Source organism: Lissotriton helveticus, chromosome 10 (assembly GCF_964261635.1).
Source record: "Lissotriton helveticus chromosome 10, aLisHel1.1, whole genome shotgun sequence".
Classification (NCBI taxonomy): Eukaryota; Metazoa; Chordata; class Amphibia; order Caudata; family Salamandridae; genus Lissotriton; species Lissotriton helveticus.
This window is the reverse complement of record NC_136071.1, coordinates 605371628-605391106: the sequence shown is the minus strand read 5'-3', so window position 1 is coordinate 605391106 and position 19479 is coordinate 605371628. Positions and strand designations below refer to the sequence as shown.

Here is a 19479-nt window from a genome sequence, read left to right as displayed (position 1 = left end):
TAGAGATAGCTGCCAGGTGTACCTTGATGGAAGAATGTGCAAGACCCGATTTGGCTAGAGACAGAATGTAAGTTAATATCTTATGAGGAGCTGAAGAGAATGGATGAAGGTTCTCTCGGTGGCACCACAAACAAAAACGTTTCCATTTTGCGCGATAGGTTTTATTGGTACTTGGTGCACGGGCTTGAGCTTAAATTTCCTTGCAGTCTTGACGGATATTTAAAGTCTTGAACTCTCGGTGCTCAGGAGCAAAGCTGTCAACTGAAGTGAGCTCGGATCTGGATGCATCACTTGGCCCTGGGACATCGTCAATAGAGAAGGAATGGGACGCAGGTGAACCGGCCGATCCTGAGAGAGTAGGAGAAGCTCTGTGAACCAGAACTGGCTGGGCCATGTCGGAGCTATTAGAATCATTGTGCAGGGTTCCGTCTTGAGTTTCCTCAGTAATCTTGGAATCAGGGGAATTGGCGGAAAGGCGTAAACGAATGCGCCTGACCAGGCTTTCGAAAGAGCATTCCCCAACGACCCTCAATGGTGATCCCTGCTTGCATAAAACCGGTATTTCTTGTTGTCTGGTGTAATAAACAGGTCTATGAATGGAGTGCCACAACGAGTGAAAATTCCATCGAGAGTGTCTTGATCCAGTTCCCATTCGTGAGAGACTGACCTCAGACGACTTAATGTATCTGCTGTCGTGTTGAGGGCCCCTGGAAGATGTTCCGCTGAGAGAGAGATTTTTTTTGAAGAATTGCCCATTCCCAGATCTCTTGGGCCTCCCTGGAAAGAAGTCGAGATCTTGTTCCACCTTGTTTGTTCACATAGTGCATGGCCGTCGTGTTGTCTGTACGGACCAGGACAGTGGAGTTCCGAATCCTCGGAAGGAAAGCTAGTAAAGCCAAACAAATCGCCTTAAGCTCCAGAAGGTTGATGTGGAAAGTGCGTTGCTCTGGAGTACAGTGATCCCTCACTTGAAGATCTTGCAAAACTGCTCCCCAGCCTTCTAGAGAGGCGTCCGTGGCCAGAACCAAAGGAGCAGGAGGAACTTTAAATGATCCTTCTGCTTGGCACCATTGCATGTCCAGCTGTTCTTGCAGGGGGCGCAGAGGAAGTCTGCAATGCAGAATTAAGGGAATGCAGGATGATATCGATCCTAGGAGAGATTTGTATTGGCGGACTGACAGAGTTCGTCTTCTTTGCAATTGACGGACGGAAAGAATCAGCCTGTTCTGCCTTTCCTCTGAAGGGAAAGCCTTGCAACAAGTCGTATCCAGAATGGACCCCAGGAACTTGGCCGACCTGGTGGAAGAAGGACTGATTTGTCTCTGTTGAGTTGTAGACCCAGATGATTGAAAAGTTGAATCCAACTCTCGACGGCCCTTGTAGTTGCTTGAGAAGAGAAGCCTTTATCAACCAATCGTCCAGGTAGGGAAAAACCTACAGTGACTACTTTCTGAGAAACGCTGAAACTGGGGCCAATACCTTTGTGAATATCCGTGGAGCGGATCTGAGTCCGAAAGGTAGGACCCTGAACTGAAAGTGGCTTTTGGCTACTGTGAAGCGTAGAAACCTCCTGTGTGCCGGGTGAATGAGAACATGGAAGTATGCGTCCTCGAGATCCAGAGTTGCCATATAATCGCCAGGATTCAGGAGACGCAAGATATCCTGAAGAGATACCATCCGAAACGAGAGTTTTATGAGATAGGTGTTGAGCTCCCTCAGGTCTAAAATTGGGCGCCATTTTTCTTCAGTCTTGCAAACCAGGAAAAACCTGGAATAGAACCCTTTTCCTCGTTGGGACTGAGGTACTGATTCCATCGCTCCTTTGATGAGCAGCTGATGAGCTTCGAGATGTAGAAGATTCAGATGTTTTGACTCAGTGGCGCGAGGGGCTCTGGAAGGTGGAACATTTTGAAACTCTAATGTGTGGCCAAATCGGATGATATTGAGGACCCACCGATCCGATGTAATGATCTCCCAGTTGTGGAGGCATTGTGATATCATGCCCCCCACTGATGTTACTGGGGGTGGTGGAACAGTAGACAGAGCCAGGAAGCCGCTATTGACGTTTAGAAGCATCTCTCCCCTGACGTCCCTGTTGTCCTCTTGATGGCTGGCGAGAGAAAGACGCCGATTGGATTGGCGTTGAGAGTACTGGGGTTTGTACAACTGTGAGGATTGCGAATAGGAGGAGTAGCGCTGTTGGTATCCTCCTCTGTAAGTCGAAAAACCTTTTCCTCTTGCACCCCGGAAGGGAACCTTGCGGTATTGCAATGTCCCCAAGGACCTTGCTGTGTCCGTGTCCTTTTTGATGTCCTGTAGAGCGTCGTCTACATGCTTTCCAAAAAGCATTTCTCCATCAAATGGTAAGTCCAGGATCTTATTCTGAACCTCGGGGCGAAACCAGGTAGCCCAAAACCAGCCTTGACGTCTTAGAACGGCTGAAACTGTCAAAGCGCGAAAAGCAGTGGTGGCAATGTCCATAGCACAATCTATAACTTCTGAAGAAGACCTTTCTCCTTCCTCCAGTATCTTCTTCGCCTCCGTTTTGGAACTATCAGGCAATTGATCCATAAATGGAGATAAATCGCATCACATTCATCTCAAAATTGCAGTGCATTGGCCGCTCTAACAAGAAGACTGGACATAGAGGAAAACCTCTTTCCCACATTGTCTAGGCGCCTACCCTCCTTATCTGGTGGTGTGGTAAGGGGCGCCAATGGATTCTTCGACTTTCTTTGAGCCGCCTGGGAGATAACAAAATCCGGCTTTGGTTGACCAACCAGGCAAGCGGGACTATCTTCAGGAGCCTTATATTTTCTCTCCAGCCGCGGAAGAAAAGAGATGACTGTAGCTGGAGACTGCATCACCTTTATTCCTTCACTCCATACATGCTCCACAATCGGGATTGAATGGATGGATTTCCAGTAAGGCTCCTTAAAATCATAAAGGAAGCATTCCGACTGTACAGTTGGAATGAGAAGGCCAAATCTCTTGGAAGCCCTCTCCATAAGATTATGGAACCCTCCGATGTCTGCTGGAGGAGAATCACTAGGATCTGGAAATGGTGAGGCCATATCTGGAATGACATAATCGTCCCACTCTCTATCTGGGTCCGGAACCTGATTCATATTTCACTCTTCATCTGATGAATCATCATCACCATGCATAGTCACGATATCGTGGTGACTTTCCATTGGTTCGGACTCCGGAGGTTGAGGCAACTGAGGAGCCACTGTAGCTGAAGAAACGGTCGGGGCTGGTGGAGGCGGTGGTTGCATTGATTGTTCAGAAGTCCGAGACGGAAACCTTCTTTTGTAATCCAGCAACATAAATTGCAAGTCACTAATGAGTGAGGAAGGCATGGACACCATACCCTGCTGTGACTGTTCCTGAGGTCTATCTCGTGGAACATAATGTTGTTGTTCCATATAGTATTCTTCAGAATCCGAGTCCTGGTACTTCACTTGTTATGTTATGTTATGTTATCTTGGTTTTGTATAGCGCACGGCTACTCAGAAGAGTGTCCCGGCGCTTTGGTTGCACACCTGTCTCACAACATAACACGAAAAAGAACAGAGAGGGATCCAGAAAAAAACCACAAGAGGGACAACTAAGAAGTAAAGAGCCACGTCTTGAGACCCTTCCTGAACGCCAGTAGATTTGGTGTACTACGCAATGTTACTGGTAGCATGTTCCACAACTGCGGGGCCAGCAGTCTAAAAGAGCGGCCTCCAATGCGGGCCCTTTTTATACGCGGAACCGTGGCAAGAAACAAGGATCCGGACCTCAGAGCCCTGGCCGGATGATAAAAGGCTAGCCTTTTTTGTAAGTATTTTGCTCCTGAAGCATGAAGAGCTTTATGCGCCAAGGTTAAGGCCTTGAAAATAATCCGCTTCCGGACGGGAAGCCAGTGCAGTGACTGCAGGAGTCCAGAGGCTCTGGCACGGCGAGGTAATCCAAAGATAGCCCGTGCTGCAGAGTTCTGGACCACCTGCAGCCGTTGTAGCAGATAGTCTGGCAGGCCGAGATACAGGATGTTAGAATAATCAATTCTCGAGCCGACTATCGCCTGCACTGTTATCTTCCTGTGTTCCTCCGATAGTAAAGGGAGGAACTTTCGCAACATCCGAAGCAGGCCAAAACAGGTGCCAGTGAGACCAATTACCTGGGAGCGCAATGTAAGGCCATTGTCCATCTTGATCCCCAGGTTTTTAGCCACCTGGGCAGAATCCGCCGGGGGAAACATGTTCTCTGGCCACCACTCCTTCCAATCTGGATCAGAACTGCACCCGAAGAAGAGGACCTCCGATTTATCCGAGTTGCACTTGTGGCTGTTATGTTGGAACCAGTTAAAAACAGCCCCAAGGCAACCCCGGATACTCTCTCCGTCGAAATCTTGAAGTTGGGATGGGCTGTAAGCAACCCCATAAGGACCTTCCTCTGAAAACTCTTCCTCCAAGAGCAAAGCCGGAGGTAAGGGTGTCACTCTACAAGGAGAAGTCATTTCCGGAATGATTTGGTGTCTTTTTATAGAAATCTGGACCGTTTGAATCGTCGATGAGGTCGTCGTCGAAGGAATCCTCGTCGGAGAATGGGTGGCCGACGATGATGGGCTGATCGTCGATAGTACCGTCGACAAGCTCAATGTCAGTACCATTGTAGCCGTGGTCATCGACATTGTCACTGTCGATGTCGTCTTCGTCGCCGACACCATCGTCGGCGTCATCATCGTCGACGTTGTCAACATCGTCGACGACATAGTGACAGGTACCTGTAGCGTCGTCGAAGTCGTCGTCAACAAAGCTCCAGATGACGGGCCCGTCGACAGAGCTGGAATCGACGCCAGTTTAATTTTAGATGCCGTCGTCGACGTAACTGATATTGTCGTCGTCGACGGACGGTTTTTCCTCTCAGATATTCCCTCCTGAGGTACAGAAGCTGGTTTCTTTTTTAATTTTTTTTTATTGTCATTTCATAATCATACAATCACAAACATCATAAACATCATTGAACATTAATCATCTCCAGCAGTAATTAATTAGAGCACACTATATTGCACTACGTACAGGTCATCCCACTCCTGGCACATCGTCATTACAGTACTATAGGGAACGTCGTTCTCGGCGTATCCCCCCACATGTACGACTCCGTATACAGCTATAACTCTGTCTATCTAATCCCGTCGCCGCTCATGGGCTGTCTTCTGGGGGTGATGCTGCGTGTGGCGGATTGCAGATATTCCCCCGGGACCCATTCCACCTCCCCCATATTCTGGACCACTTTTTGGGACATCCCCTGTGTGTGTAGACCGCTCTCTCTGCCACCATGGCAATGTCCATGTCCGTGCCCCACTGCTGCAGTGTAGGCGGTGACCCTGAGCCCCAGTTCCTGGCAATGTTTTGTTTAGCAATTGTCATGACCAGCGTAGCCCAGTTTTGTAATGCTAAGTTTAGATCAGTAGGTTGCCAGATGTTTAGTATGCAGCACCGGGGGTCCCGCCGAACCTCTGCCCCCCCTACCTCCGATATTTCGGTCATTACCTGGTCCCAGTATGATTGTATTTTGGGGCATTCCCACAGTATATGATAAAATGTTCCAACATGCCCACAACCTCTAAGGCAAAATGGATCTGGTGCGTGCCCGAGTTTATGTAAAACGGTGCGGGAGTAGTACACAAGATGTAACACCTTGAGTTGTATCAACTTTAGCCGCGATGGGATCGCCACCTCCCGGGCCGACGCCAGTGCGTCCAACCAATCGGAATCTTCCATGTCTCCCAGGTCTATTGGCCCTTTGCCCCGCAGAGTCAGTGTGTGATCTGGTTGATTATTAACCAGCTTGCAATAGGTTTGTGAGATGGCTTTTTTGTCCATGTAGTCTGTAAGAATTCTGTCCTCCAGGGGCGAGGACTCTGCCAATTTGGTGCCTTGGGGGATTGCGCTTTGGAGAGCATGTCTAATTTGAATATAGCGATAAAGCTCTGTGTCTCCCATATCATATTTATCTTGCAGTGCTGTGAAAGTGAGGATCTCCCCCCTCACCCAAAGGTCTCCAATCTTAGTAATACCTATGAGGTCCCATTGTCTGAACCCTTTAGTGTTTACCAGGGTGCCCAGCCGCAGGGTCTCCCAGAGTGGAGTGGCAAGTGTCAGTACTCCTTCCCAGCCCACTGCCCTTTGCGCGGTATGTCAGATTTTGATTGTGTGTGCGGTAGGACCTGTAAGTGCGTGCCGCCGTTTGTTGGTGTAGAGGGCCTTCATCAAGTTGTCTACAGGGAGTAGGGTCCTGCCTAGCCTGAACGCTGGCTCATCCTGGGGGACATGCAGCCACTGATATATTATCATTAATTGCGAAGCCCAATAGTAGAGTTTTACGTTCGGCAGGGCAATGCCGCCGTCATACCAGCTATGTACCAGCTTATGTTGCGCTATGCGGGGTGGTCTACCGTCCTATAGTAGTGAGGAGTTTTTAGCTTCGATAGCCTTAAAGTAAGAAAGAGGGACTGGGAAAGGGGTGTTTTGGAGGGCGTAGAGGAATCTAGGGAGCGCCAACATTTTGAATAACGCCGCCCTCCCCAGAAGTGTCAACGGTAGAGACCGCCAGTGTCCGACATCTGCCTTGAGCCGTGTAAGGGGTTTTGTCAGGTTTTCAGCCATAAACACAGTGTCTTGTGGGGTTACATATATCCCTAAATATTTGAACCCTCCGGTTGCAATTTGGAGCGTGCAACCCAGAGGCAGCTCGGGCGTGGAGCCGTGCAATACATACATTAACGATTTTGTCCAATTGATGGTGTATTCAGACACCGTCCCGTATGCCGTGAGGATATCCATTAGGACCTTCAAGGACTCTGCTGGGGATGTTAAATATATCAGTGCATCATCAGCATACAACGAGATCCGGTCCTCCCAGTCCGCTTCCCTCCTTATCCCTCGAATCCTCGGCTCCTGCCGTAGCCATGCGGCAAGTGGTGCCAGTATGAGGGCAAAGAGGAGCGGCGACAGCGAGCAGCCTTGTCGTGTCCCCCTCCCCAATGTAATCTCTCTTGAGATATGACCGTTTGCCACCACATGTGCCAGAGGAGCAGTATACAATAGTTTGATCCACCCACAGAATTTGGGGCCCATTCCCATCTTTCGGAGGACTGCAAACAGGAATGACCATTCTACGAGATCAAACGCCATCGTGGCGTCCAATGACAGGATGGCTGCGTCTTCCTTTATCATGGGTATTCGGGCCAATACACCGTGTAGGCGTCGTAAATTGAGGGAGGTGTTGCGGCCAGGCATAAATCCAGATTGATCTGGATGGACCAGTGCCTTAAGGTGTGGCTGCAGCCGGAGGGCCAGTGTTTTCGCCAGTATCTTAGCCTCTGCGTTTATTAGCGATATCGGGGCGTATGACGATGGCATCGTCGCGGGCTTGCCCGGTTTATGTATTGCCACGATCATCGCCACTCTCTGATCTCTGGGCAGCACTCCCTGCATCTGGCAGTCGTTATACATATTGAGCAAGTGGGGTGTGGTGGTGCCTGCCACCTTCTTGTAGAGTTCCACTGGTAAGCCGTTTGGGTCCCATGGCCTTTCCAGTGTGGAGGGCCGTTAGCGCCACCCCCAATTTTTTGGCCGTAAGGTCTGCCTCCAGTGTCTGCATGTCCTCCAGGGGCAGCGTGGGCATTTCTATAGTATGTAAAAAGTGCATGTTGTCCTCCACTGTGGCTGTGACGTGCGGTGTATATACCTGCTCATAATATGTCGCTAGCTCCTCCACTATAAGTTGGGGGTCAGTTGTGGCAGTGTCGTCCGTTAGTGTCAGCTGTGCAATCCATCTATTTGCTTTCTCTTTTTTCTCCAGCCATGCCAGCATCCTCCCTGTCTTGTCCCCAAGCTCATACACTCTGTGCAAGGTGTCTGTATGCCTAGTTTTCGCTTGTTCCCAGGCGTATGCTCTAAATTCTTGGGTCGCCAGTGACAAGACTTGTGTTGTTGCTTCAGTGGGATTCTCGGTGTGTGTCACCTCCGCCCGCTGTACTGCCGTTTCCAGAGCCTCTAGGTGCTCCCTGTGTTCTCGTGTGTGTCGGGTAATGGTTGAGATGGCGTGACCTCTGATCACAGACTTATAGGCCTCCCACAGAATGCTCGGCGAATCCACTGATTGTGTATTCTCTACAAAGTATTGTTCAGTGGATTTGGTTGGGGCCTTAGCTATTTTATGGTTCTGGAGGTATCCCGGATAGAGCGGATAAATCCTCCGTCTACCAGGCAACTGCGTTGTATAAGTGAGCTGTATAGGGGAGTGGTCGGAGATGCCTCGCGGCAGATGTTTCACCGCACTCACACGCTCCGGGGTGATAGCTAGCGTCAGCAAATAATCTATGTGGGAGAGACTATTGTGTGCCCATGAGTGAAAGGTGTACTGGTGATATGTAGGGTGCTTAAGCCGCCAGAGGTCAGTCAGTCCCATCGCATCTAGAAATTCCCTTAGGGCCAGATTGTGTCTGTTTGTGTCCCTAGGCGGCCTTCGGTCTATAGAAGCATCTACCACTGTGTTGAAATCCCCTCCTATAATCAGCTCCCCCTCTGGAAGGTCAAGTAGAAATTTACCCAGGTCCCTAAAGGCCGCCTGGTGAAGCGCCGGGGGAATGTATACCGAGACCATGTTGTACCTGTGCTCCTCCCATTGACAGGACATGGCGGTGAATCGGCCCTGGTCGTCAGACCAGGTTTTCTGCACCACCAGTGGGGAGCTCTTGTGGACCAGTATACCGACCCCACGGGATCCAGATGTAAACTCTGCGTGGGTGACCAATCTGAACCCCCAGCGGTCCAGCGCTTTGCATGCCCTGCCCATTAAGTGTGTTTCTTGGAGTAGTGCGACCGTGGGGCCTTTTCGTTTTAGATATTGTAGAACTAGCCCTCTTTTTATCTTGTGTCCTATCCCGTTTACATTCCAGGATATAACTGACAGTGACGGGCACGACAATCGTGGGGTTTGGGAGCCGGCGTCCCCATCTTCATGGTGCCACATTGCGCTTGTTATATAACTCTATTAGGTGAGTAGTATTCCTTGTAGCGCCTGGGCTGAAACGTCTGCCGTGTGTGCATATACATTTCCAAGTTACTAACGATATGCCTGTTTGAGTGCTTGTGTTCCATCTAGTCAACAATAAGCATTCATGGAGAGATTGATAACTAGTCAACTTAGAACAAAACCAAAGTAAACTTACAACGTCTAAAACCCTTGCCCCCCACCCTGCCACCCTGCCCGGCGGATCCAGAACCGTCCACTACCCCAACTGAGCAGAGTGCCGTCTCCTTTCCGTCTCAGGCAGCACCTCTCAGTGCAGGTCCCGGAGCGCTGCCCCTCACCCACAGCCTCTCGCCGCCGGTAATTACATCTCCGTTCAGGGTGCCCCGCCGCCGGGCCGTTTTTGTGCTTTAGTCCCCGGCTCCAGCGCTCAGGCAAGGCCGCGATATTCGCCTCGGCAGTGTGCCGTGAGGCTTGGAAGCCCGGCAAAACTGGATAGTGCGGCGTGTACCGGAGGTCCTCCCGCTTCAGGTGATGTGTTGTAGCACCGACTATTTTCAGGAGAAGTGCATGGATTTTGTGGGGAAGGGCTCTTCAGTCACAGAGCTCTGCTATTCTGCGCCCATCTTGTACGGTCGCTAGCCACGCCCCCCAGAAGCTGGTTTCTTGAATAACTTTTCCTTTTCAGGTGGTGGAGAAGAAACAGAAGGACCAAGAATCACCTTCTGGGTCGGAAGTACCTCAGGTTTCAAGTTTCTTTATTTCCTGCATAGTTACTTAAAACCATTGCAATCTTCAGAATAAAACCAAATGTTGAATGACTCTATACAAATATAAACAAACTTGTATTTTAGTCATAGTATATGTCCTTGTATAGCTAGAAGCTATATATTGCAGTTCCATTTTTCTTACGACCAGCCATAAACTTCTTTCTGCTGGTCGTCTTGTTTGTATTTCTCAGAATTTCTCCACTTGTAGCAAGGGTTGTCTCTTTGCTGTTGGCGATTTCTTCTTACGGTGGACTGATATGGGGCTTGCTCCTGTCAAGATGTACAGCAGTGCCGAGGCCTGGTTCAGTTTTTGTAGGTTTGGGCAATTTTTGTTAAGCCACTACAGCTTAGTTGTATATTTTCTGGGTTTAAGCAGGTGAACACCGCTTGCCTCCTAGTGTGGATGCCTTTCTGTTTAAATGGATCTTTGAGAAACTGTTGCCGTGCTTGGTGCATTTTCTTGCATAAGCAGATTAGATGGACTATATCGCCTTGTTTGGTATTGCACAAACTGCACGGCTCTAGTGCGTGTGACCTTAGCCATGGTGGAAAATGTTGAGCACACGGAAAGATTCCCATCCTATGTCTCAAAAAGTTCATTTTTATGGACTTCGAGTTCCACTAGTTGAAAAATGGGTGTGAGGCCAGTGATTTGTAGGAATTAAGGGTCATCCAGGCATGCGATCTGTTTGCGAAGCTTGCTTTGTCCTCCACCAAAGAGATTTGTTTTAAGGTTTTCCAGACCAGTTTTTTGAAGTTGGGGTAGCCAATTTGCGCATCCCAGATTTCTGTAGGTTTGATGTATTCTAAGGCTAGCTGAAGGTAGCTTCTGGCTCGGGAGCGCTCCCTATGCTGCATATCCTGCCACAGCAGATGGTTTAACGTGTTTGTGGTGGCACTTCTGATCCTGTAAAAGCTAGCTCGATCTTGTCGTAGGAGTCCAAACTCCAGCCTTATTTGAGCAGGTGATGTATAGGACGGAAGGCTGAACATAATACTATAGGCTTTAACCTGAGTATTGTCCAACTCCCTTGCATTTCTTCCCCGCATAGCCTTGCTACCGTAAGCAATTGATGGAAGTAGTTTAGCCTGAGCTACCTTCAGAAGCAGAGTCAGGGTACGCCCCATCAGTTTGTTTGCGAGATTTTTGAGCGCTAAGGCGATCAGCAGGCCTTTCCTTCTAACTTCCTCTTTCTGGCGTCAAAAAGACCCTTCCTTGTCGAATATAACTCCAAGGTACTTGTATTCCTGAACCGGGTCAAGTTTTGTGCCTCCAAGGAGCCAACTTTTATGGAGGTTCTTTTTGTTGTTTATTGACATTGTCCTTGTCTTGCTCAAGTTTATTATTACATTGTTTTCTGTGGCATAGGTCTGCATTTCCATCAGTAGATGCTGGAGACCGACGTAAGAGTGGCTAAGCAGAACTACGTCATCTGCATAAATGAGGTTGGACACTGATTTCCCTCCAATCCTCGGTGAGTGCGAGTTGCAGGCGTCAAGCGCCTTTGGAAGGTCCGTCATATATAGGTTAAACAGGGTTGGTACAAGAACACAACCCTGTTTTAGTCCCTTTGTTGTGGGAACTTTCGTGGAAATATGGGTGCCGCCGCCTAACTTCACCTGCATCCAGGTATCTGTATGTAGAAGTTTCAGCATGTTCAGAGTAGGCTGTGGTATGCCCCATTGTGCCAACTTGCCCCACAGTCTGCTCCTTTCTACGTTATCGAAAGCAGCACCGAAGTCAATATAGCATAAATACAGAGGTAGTTTTGAGCCTTTGGCTGCATCGATTATTAGAGAAATTGTGAGGATGTTTGTGGATGTGCTGGCCATTTTGCAAAAGTGTGTCTGGTTCAGCGGTATTATAGAGTTTGCCTCCGCCCAGTTTGTCAGCTCCTCTAGTATGGTCCCCGCAAAGTATTTTGCTTCATTGTCTATTAGAGCCTCTAGGCGGTAGTTATTGGGTTCAAAATGAATCCACTCTTATGATAGAGGGGTTTCCCTACTATGGTTGGGAGCACCCAGTGTTGGTAAAATACCCCTCACACACCAAAAGGACCCTTGGTGTCATGCTTCATCATTGGGGTCTTCGCACCCCTCTACGGGATGCGGCGTGCTGCGACCTACGATTACGCGGGAGCACTTTATCAATGACTATGTGGGGTGTGTGTGAGGGTATATGTTTTATGTGCGTCAGTGGTGAGGTTATCGACGAGTGATGTTTAAAAAGTGCCTGGCTCTTGGGGTAGACGCAAAAAAGAATTTTAATGGGCCCCCGGGCTGGCGCTGTTAAAAGGGTGAAAGAGATGGAGGTGTAGGATGCAGGACAATGTGCATCACCTCCTGTGTGTGTGTGTCAACATGTTTCGGAGTGTGGAACTCCTTCTTCAGGACGGGGTACACAAATCCCCACCTTACTCATGTTTCTCTACTTTAAAAATTGTTTTATCTACAAAAGTGAGATATGGTGAAGGTTATGCAATGTACCTACAAATTTTAGATATCTTTGTCGCTATACAGCTGACCTGCAGAAGAAGGGGACAAAGAATTTTTTGTGGTGGTCCACTCCTCTGCATGCAAAGGTTCAGTGACCTGTGGGAAAAAATCTAATGGTGCGGGTTTCGATCTCTAGACATGAATGTAATACTATGCGTGAAATCGTGCCTGGCGTGAAAAAATGAAACTGACAAGACACACAGACACTTAACATAAAACACACACTCTAAAAACTATCACACTTTAAAAGTTAGGTTGGTTGCTCATCAATTGAGCTTCTCGTACTTGTCATAAATATTAAGGTTTGTAGTTAATGCAGTGAAAAGTATAGAAAAAGGCATACTTTCATGAGTTAATTTCAGTGCCTCATGAGCCTCAGGAAACGTAGGGGTCCTCGTGCTGGTTGGCTACCTATGGATAATACATAGTTTAAGCGTTTTCAAGTGCTTACATTGTCGTAGGTTTGGCAATCTGGGTTCCATTGTTTGTATACTCACGATGCCTAAGAGAAAGTTCCTCCTGACTGCCCCGTACGCGGCTCCGCTGAGAGTGCTTGGTCTGCTGGTAGGGTCTCATGTTTTATACTCATCCTGATTGTCAATTGTCTGTTCAATTAGTAGTTAGCAGGTCGGATGTGCCCATACTTGGACCTTCCGGTGTCCGTATCTGTGTAGCACCTGTGCAGACTGGCCGTGTTGTCTGCCCATGTGCAATGTTGAGACGCGTCTTCGCGCATGCGCATTACGGCCGTGTGGTTAGCCCATGCGAAATGTAGTAACGTGTCTACGCGCATGCGTGTCATGGAGGTTTCTGATTCAGTATCGGGGATAGCGTGGCAGATCATTATTAGGACAGTCTCTTGTAATAAAGGTTGGTTAAACTTAGAAATAAAAATAAAAAGTGTTTGATGTAAACGAGTGTTACATGCATTAAACCAAGGCCATATGTATGCAGATAAAGGCGCATTGATCACTTTGATTATCCAAGGGTTAGGGCTCACTCCCAATGAGGGTCCAGTATAGCCACGTCGCTGTCTGTTGTGGACCCAGCTTCACCCTAGATGCAATATTTTATGCAGAGCGCATAGTGGTAGTGACACCGTTGGACCAGGAATATCCGACTGCTCGAAGGGGGAGTAGGTGTGGTCAGTCTTGTGGAACAATTTAAGTGAGTTGGCCCCATGGTATTTCATCATTGAGGCCTCTTATGTGGGTGCCCAGCCTGAACACTCAACGCTGTTCTTTCTCAAATAATCCTGCCTCTGATGGCAATTGCTCTATGATTGTCCACGCAATATCATTGAATATGACGAAGAACAGGGGTAAAGTGGTAACAAGCTCTACTTTTCCAATTAATAAGGCAGCTTTTATGAAATGAGAATAATTTCAAAAAATGTCTTTTTCTTTGACACATGCTGTTGGTTTTGCAAAATGGCACCCAATAAAGTGATACACTGAGTAACATAGACAACATTCACCACTGACAGATCATGCAGCCCAGAGACTTACTAAAGTGATGTAAGGGTCGTGTTCACCTTCAGCGCAGCACAAATAGCGGTGATTCCTTCGTCCCCAATGGTGTTCTCCTGCAGACTGACAGAGAAGCAAGGTCTGATGTCACTGTGTTCTCTCAAGAATACACTTTACAATCATCTCACAAAGCCTTTTATTACATCCTCCACATACTTCCCCACTATACACAACCTTTAAAGGCCTCTGTTGTACATTCACAAGCCTTTATTCAAATTGCAACACCCCACAACAAGACCAAACAAACCATTTCCAGTAGCTGACTGGCATGATACTACTGACAGAGTAGCAGAAATGCCCAAAGGAAAGATCCACACTGCCGAGTCATGGTTTCACAGACCACCGCACAACAGGAACCCATGGCCAATAAACACACCGTAGATTATCGCGTAATGCTTTGGGTTCCATGACAGGGTGTGATGTATGCCCATCATAGACAGCTCTCTGTAAGACACATGCTTGCAATGGTCTGCAGGATGGTTTCCACAGACTCAAGAGTAAGAAAGAGCTGTCTGATTTCGCTAAAATTCCCTGCCTCACTCAAATGCAGTGCTTAATTTATGCAGGTGGTAAGCACAGTTTTTGGAGACCTGAACTTATTTTCCTTCATCAATTTTTGGCACAGAGCAAGAGAGTGAAGGGCAGAAAGAAAAGGAAAAAGAAAACATACGAGAACAGTGACAAAGACAGAAAGCAGGCACAAAAAAGAACCTGTAAAAGTGAGGTAAAGTGGCAGGACGTCTAGGGTGGTGGAATAAAGAACCATAAAAATGAATCCACGCTGGGCGCCTCGGTATTCAGCAACCCTGACAATTGTAAACACAGAAGTCCAGCACCAAAGAAGCATTGTGGATGCCAGCACTTTTTCTCCCCGAGGTCCTGCTAACAATGGTTAGTTCACTATAAGAATGGGTGCGGATCTTTAAAATGTAATATTTATTAGACTGAAGCACATAAAAACATTCATTGTATATATATCAAAAGCTACACCGACATCCAAGGAAATGGGCAGAAAATAAAAATATGCCCCACCTTGAATCATACCTCTAATGGAACCTAGAGAGCAAAGCAAGCAAGCAGGATCTCCTAAGAGAGTTTCCTTCACCCCTCCATCAGTTATCCATCTATTCTATCACGCATCAATTCACCCATCCTATCCCCTTCCATCCATCCTTTTTCTTTTCCACCATTGAGGCTTTCCGTCTAAGCATTCTTTTACTCTTCCATCCTTCCTTTCGTTTACCCTTCCAACATTTCTTCCTTTTTTGTCCCCTTCTTCGCCGCTTTCTATCTATCGTGCTTTTTGACTTCTCCTCCTTCATTTTCCTTTCTTTCCCTTTCCTAGCGTGTTTGTTCTTTCTATTTGCCTCCAGGCCCGGTTCTAGCGGGTGGGCCGGGGGGGGCCAGGCCCACCCAAACATGACGCTTGGCCTTCCCAGTCGCGGAGAAAAATGCACTTGCTAAATTCCTCTAACTTGCTCCGTGACGTCGGCCGAACGTACCAGTTCCTGTTTCTTACTGGAGATGTGTCATTGGGCCAAGAGTCTCGACCTCAAAGGCGACCCAATCGCGCATTTCATTTTTGGAGAGGTGGGCTTGATTCCACCCACTACTGAAGGCACATTAGGGGCACGGCGAGGGGAATAAATGCTTTGCTCTGTTCGCACCGGGAGATATGGATTTCCAGCTGCTGGTTTGCTCGGCCATAGAGCAACTTTTACTTCTATGTGAGGGCTCCATCCTGCTGCACATTCTACTCCGTTGGCCTCACCTTTTCTCTACAGTCCCTGAGGATAGAAAATAGGCATACGGTAACCTTGCACCTTTATTGAGCCCTGCGACTACTGTATAATAAGGTCATGCCTGGTGTGTTGGTCGGCCTGACGCCTTTCCCACAGAAAAATAATGACCATTTGTTTCTGTTTTTGAGATTCTGCTAAGGCTTGGACATGATCCATATATAGAACTTAATGTAAACTAATTTGTTTTCGTTTTAAACGTCCCCTTTCCGATTTTGTGTACTTTAATTATCAATCATGTCATATTCAGAACTGTAAACACATTTTAAATCGCATTACTGTTATATTTACTATTTTAAGTAAGAAAGGGGAAAAATACCGACCTTAGGTGATGCTACTAATTTTTGTAATAGCCAGGACATTACAATTCCACTGAGGCTGGCATCAAACAGGCTATGTTGCAACCCTATGTGTGGGATGTAACACTCCCAAATGTTTGATTATTAAGCTGTAGGATATAGACAGGGAGGCAGTGATCTATTTTAGAGGGATACTTTGGGTGGAAGCTAGGGATATTGAGGTGAAGATAGAACAGCAAGATCAGACTGGCCTATAGGGCAGTTAAGTAGTGCCCGATTGGCTAGTCTGACGGATCAATGTGTGGGACAGATTTTTTCAGCAGTTTGTGAACTTATTTTATCGTCTGGTGGGCTGGATTTTATGCTTGATGTCCCCAATATTGCCACAAATATTACCTGCAGTGAACACTAAACTATGGCATCTCCCATACCTTGCAAAATACCCATACACTGTGTCTTTACAAGTTCAAAACCGGCCTGATTTGCAAATGTGGGCCACATTTTTTATTTTAACTATTTAGTTCGCTAAGGGGGCCACTTTCATTTTAGTGCCCGGGCCGATTTTTTTCCCCCAGTCCAAACCCTGGAGGACAGGTACCCTGGTAAGCAGAAGACGAGACACCAGGGTGCAGTGGCACTGGGGCCCAGAGGCAAGAGGGGGCAACAGATCCCTGATTATTGCAGTATTTCACAGTTCAAACAGGGAGCTCATTTTCTTTCTTGCACTAGGGCCCATGACACACTGGCTACGTCACTGACAGATACTAGAGATGAAGACTCTTGGATGTGAGGCTTTACATTTTTTTTTTCAAGTTCATAATTATAGCCGAACATAACTTCTTCCTCAACTTTTGGAGGTCCCTTGATGTCAGAATACAATGCATCTTTCTCAGGACTGCAGGGGGGTCTGCAGACTAGTGTGGTGGGATCGCCTGAACCGTGATGGAGCCAGATCATTCACAGTGGTGTAACCTACAATGATGGGGTCAATCTACAAGATGCAATGCGGGGGCTCTAAGACTCCCATATCTTAGAGATATTCATTCAAGTTGGGATAAATCGGGCCCTCTTAACGGTTGAAGGGCCTCCTAGAGGGTTGGGGTCCAGCACACCACAGGTGCTGTAGACGCCTGGCGACATCCCTAAACATTCTATTGTAAGATATGACCAGCATACAAATGCAGAATTAAGGTGCTCTGGGACACAGCTCTCAAATTTAAATTACAAAAGGAAATTTGGAGTTAATCAATGAAATGTTTGACACACCGTCATAAGAATAACGGACACGTTTTAATCAGCTTTTTTAGACTCTGATACTATGTTAAATGATCTATGCATTTCCACCAATGGTCACCATTTGTATGTAATTCTATACTGTGGAGGTTGCTTGAATCTGGAAGAAGGAGCATAGCTCCTGTTTAGGGCCTTAGAGTTTGATCGCCCCTGGTACGTGGCACCCAACTCTTGTGAAAGAGGCAAACACCCTTAAGTTCTTATAGGCTGACCTGTAAGCCAGGGGCATGCATGGTGCTTGTGGTGATGAGTTGCCATGTGCTCTACTCCACAGCCAGCATTACTGCAAAGTTTTGTGTAGTTGCACTTATGCAGTAAAAGAGAGACTAACCCAGAGTTAGCTACCATGATTTGGATGCCCGCAACCACATTCCATCTATCTGGGATGAAAGGTGGCGTCCTATTGAGGTGCCGCTTCTGGTAATTATGATTAAATGACATCCTGAATCTTATGAGATAAGAGCTCTTTGGAGGAAGACTGTAGTTATTCTGAGTTCTTGTTACAAATGGGGTCCTAAGGGTTACTCAAGAGACCCAAAATGGCGGAGAGAGCCTTTCAAACCAGAAGGAACGATGATACATACTCCCACTGAAACAATCTTAACTTAAGAAGTATCCTCCCTTCCAAGGAGCAATGGTTAAGGATAATGGAATGAGGAAACCTATACTCCACCGCATTTAGAGGTAGAAAGAGGAGAAACCCTCTTTTTTACATATAACCCTCACCCACTCTAATAGTGTCACACTTCATCATCAGGTTCACCCTAACTCCTAAAGGTCAGGGTGGGCTCAACCGTGTTCCAGGAAGCTTTTTAAAGAAGTTTTGATTTTTTCCTACGGGAGTTTAACATTTAATTAAAATCCTTAACTCAACCCAAGGTATCCCTTTTTAGTGGAGTTAGCGGGGAAGATTCAAAGCTATGGGAAGGGGCTACCAGGATATTGTGGTCCTGTTAGAAAGGCGAACCCGGGGGAGGCAGAAGGTGTCTGACTGACCACCCCTAGGTCTACCCCTCCTTCAGAGAAGGGACCGAGCGAGGTCGAGAGGCCTCCGACGGGAGGGCCCTCTCCTAGAATCGTACAGCAGAGTAACCACACCACTACAAATATACACCACACGTAGATAGAGTTTTCAATCTTTATCTGGCAATAAGTATCGTTTCAATATATACAGCAGATCCCGAGATCTGGAAAGTCTCCTGACAAAGGGGCAAGGTAGCGGGACAGTCTTATAGATGGTTGGTGGCAAGGAGACTCTACGCACAGGTCTCAATCCTCGAGCTGGGGAGTTCCGGGAGGTTGGGCCGCGGCAGCGCCAGCAGGCTCCAAGATAGTTCAGCGAGTGTGGACCGCGGCAGCGCCAGCAGGTTCCAGGATGATTCAGGGAGTGTGGACCGCGGCAGCGCCAGCAGGTTCCAAGATGGTTCAGCGAGTGTGGACCGCGGCAGCGCCAGCAGGTTCTAAGACGGTTCAGCGAGTGGGGACCGCGGCAGCGCCAGCAGGTTCCAAGATGGTTCAGCGAGTGTGGACCGCGGCAGCGCCAGCAGGTTCCAAGATGGTTCAGCGAGTGTGGACCGCGGCAGCGCCAGCAGGTTCCAAGGTGGTTACAGCAAAGATGGACCGCGGCAGCGCCAGCAGGCTCCAAGAGGGTTACAGCAAAGATGGACCGCCGCAGCGCCAGCAGGTTCCAGGTAGAACAGCAAGGGGAGTTCGTCTCAGGGTCAGCCGCGATAGCATCAGCAGGGCTTCTCGACTCCGGGATACAACTGCCGTCCTACTCCGGGGCTGGCCCAGATATAGGTCTGGAGTCCTTTGATGTCCGGACCCTCTCGCCTCGGGGTCAGAGGGGCCGGGATGATGGTGTCCAGACACCCAGCAGGGGGGTGGAGCCAGAGCCCAGGGAGGCCGGAGGGCGATCGAAACCAGACATCCGGGGACGGTTGGAGAGCCATCGAAACTCCCCTCTCCTTGTCTCTGGTGGAGTGGCCACTCTACCACCCGGAGGGTTCTTGGTGCCTCGATGGCGGGCTCGCTGGGGCCGTGGCCGTGGCTGGTCCGGGACCACGTGTCTGTGACGTGATGGGCCCAAGATGGCGTCGGGCCTGGAATGAGGGTCCGGGGTGGGCACCGGACCGGTAATGCTGGGGCGCCCCGAGGATGCCGTGTCAGTGGTTGTGGGCCGCCGGGTGGCGGATCTGGTGGTTTGGAGGGCGTGCAGAGGTGTGCCCGAGGCCGACCCGGGCTGGATGGAGGGCCGATGTCGTCC

The 19479-nt window shown here is 48.3% G+C and overlaps 1 protein-coding gene across 6 annotated transcripts in view; it reads right to left on the bottom strand.

Annotated features, from left to right (window-relative positions):
* NLRC3 (NLR family CARD domain containing 3) overlaps positions 1-19479 on the bottom strand; it is a 1163446-nt gene that overhangs the window by 324661 nt on the left and 819306 nt on the right. For all 6 annotated transcript variants that reach the window (XM_078663141.1, XM_078663145.1, XM_078663144.1 and 3 more), the window contains one exon: positions 13802-13885. In XM_078663141.1, coding sequence (XP_078519267.1) covers positions 13802-13885 — 84 coding nt within the window. The remainder of the gene's footprint in view (positions 1-13801; positions 13886-19479) is intronic.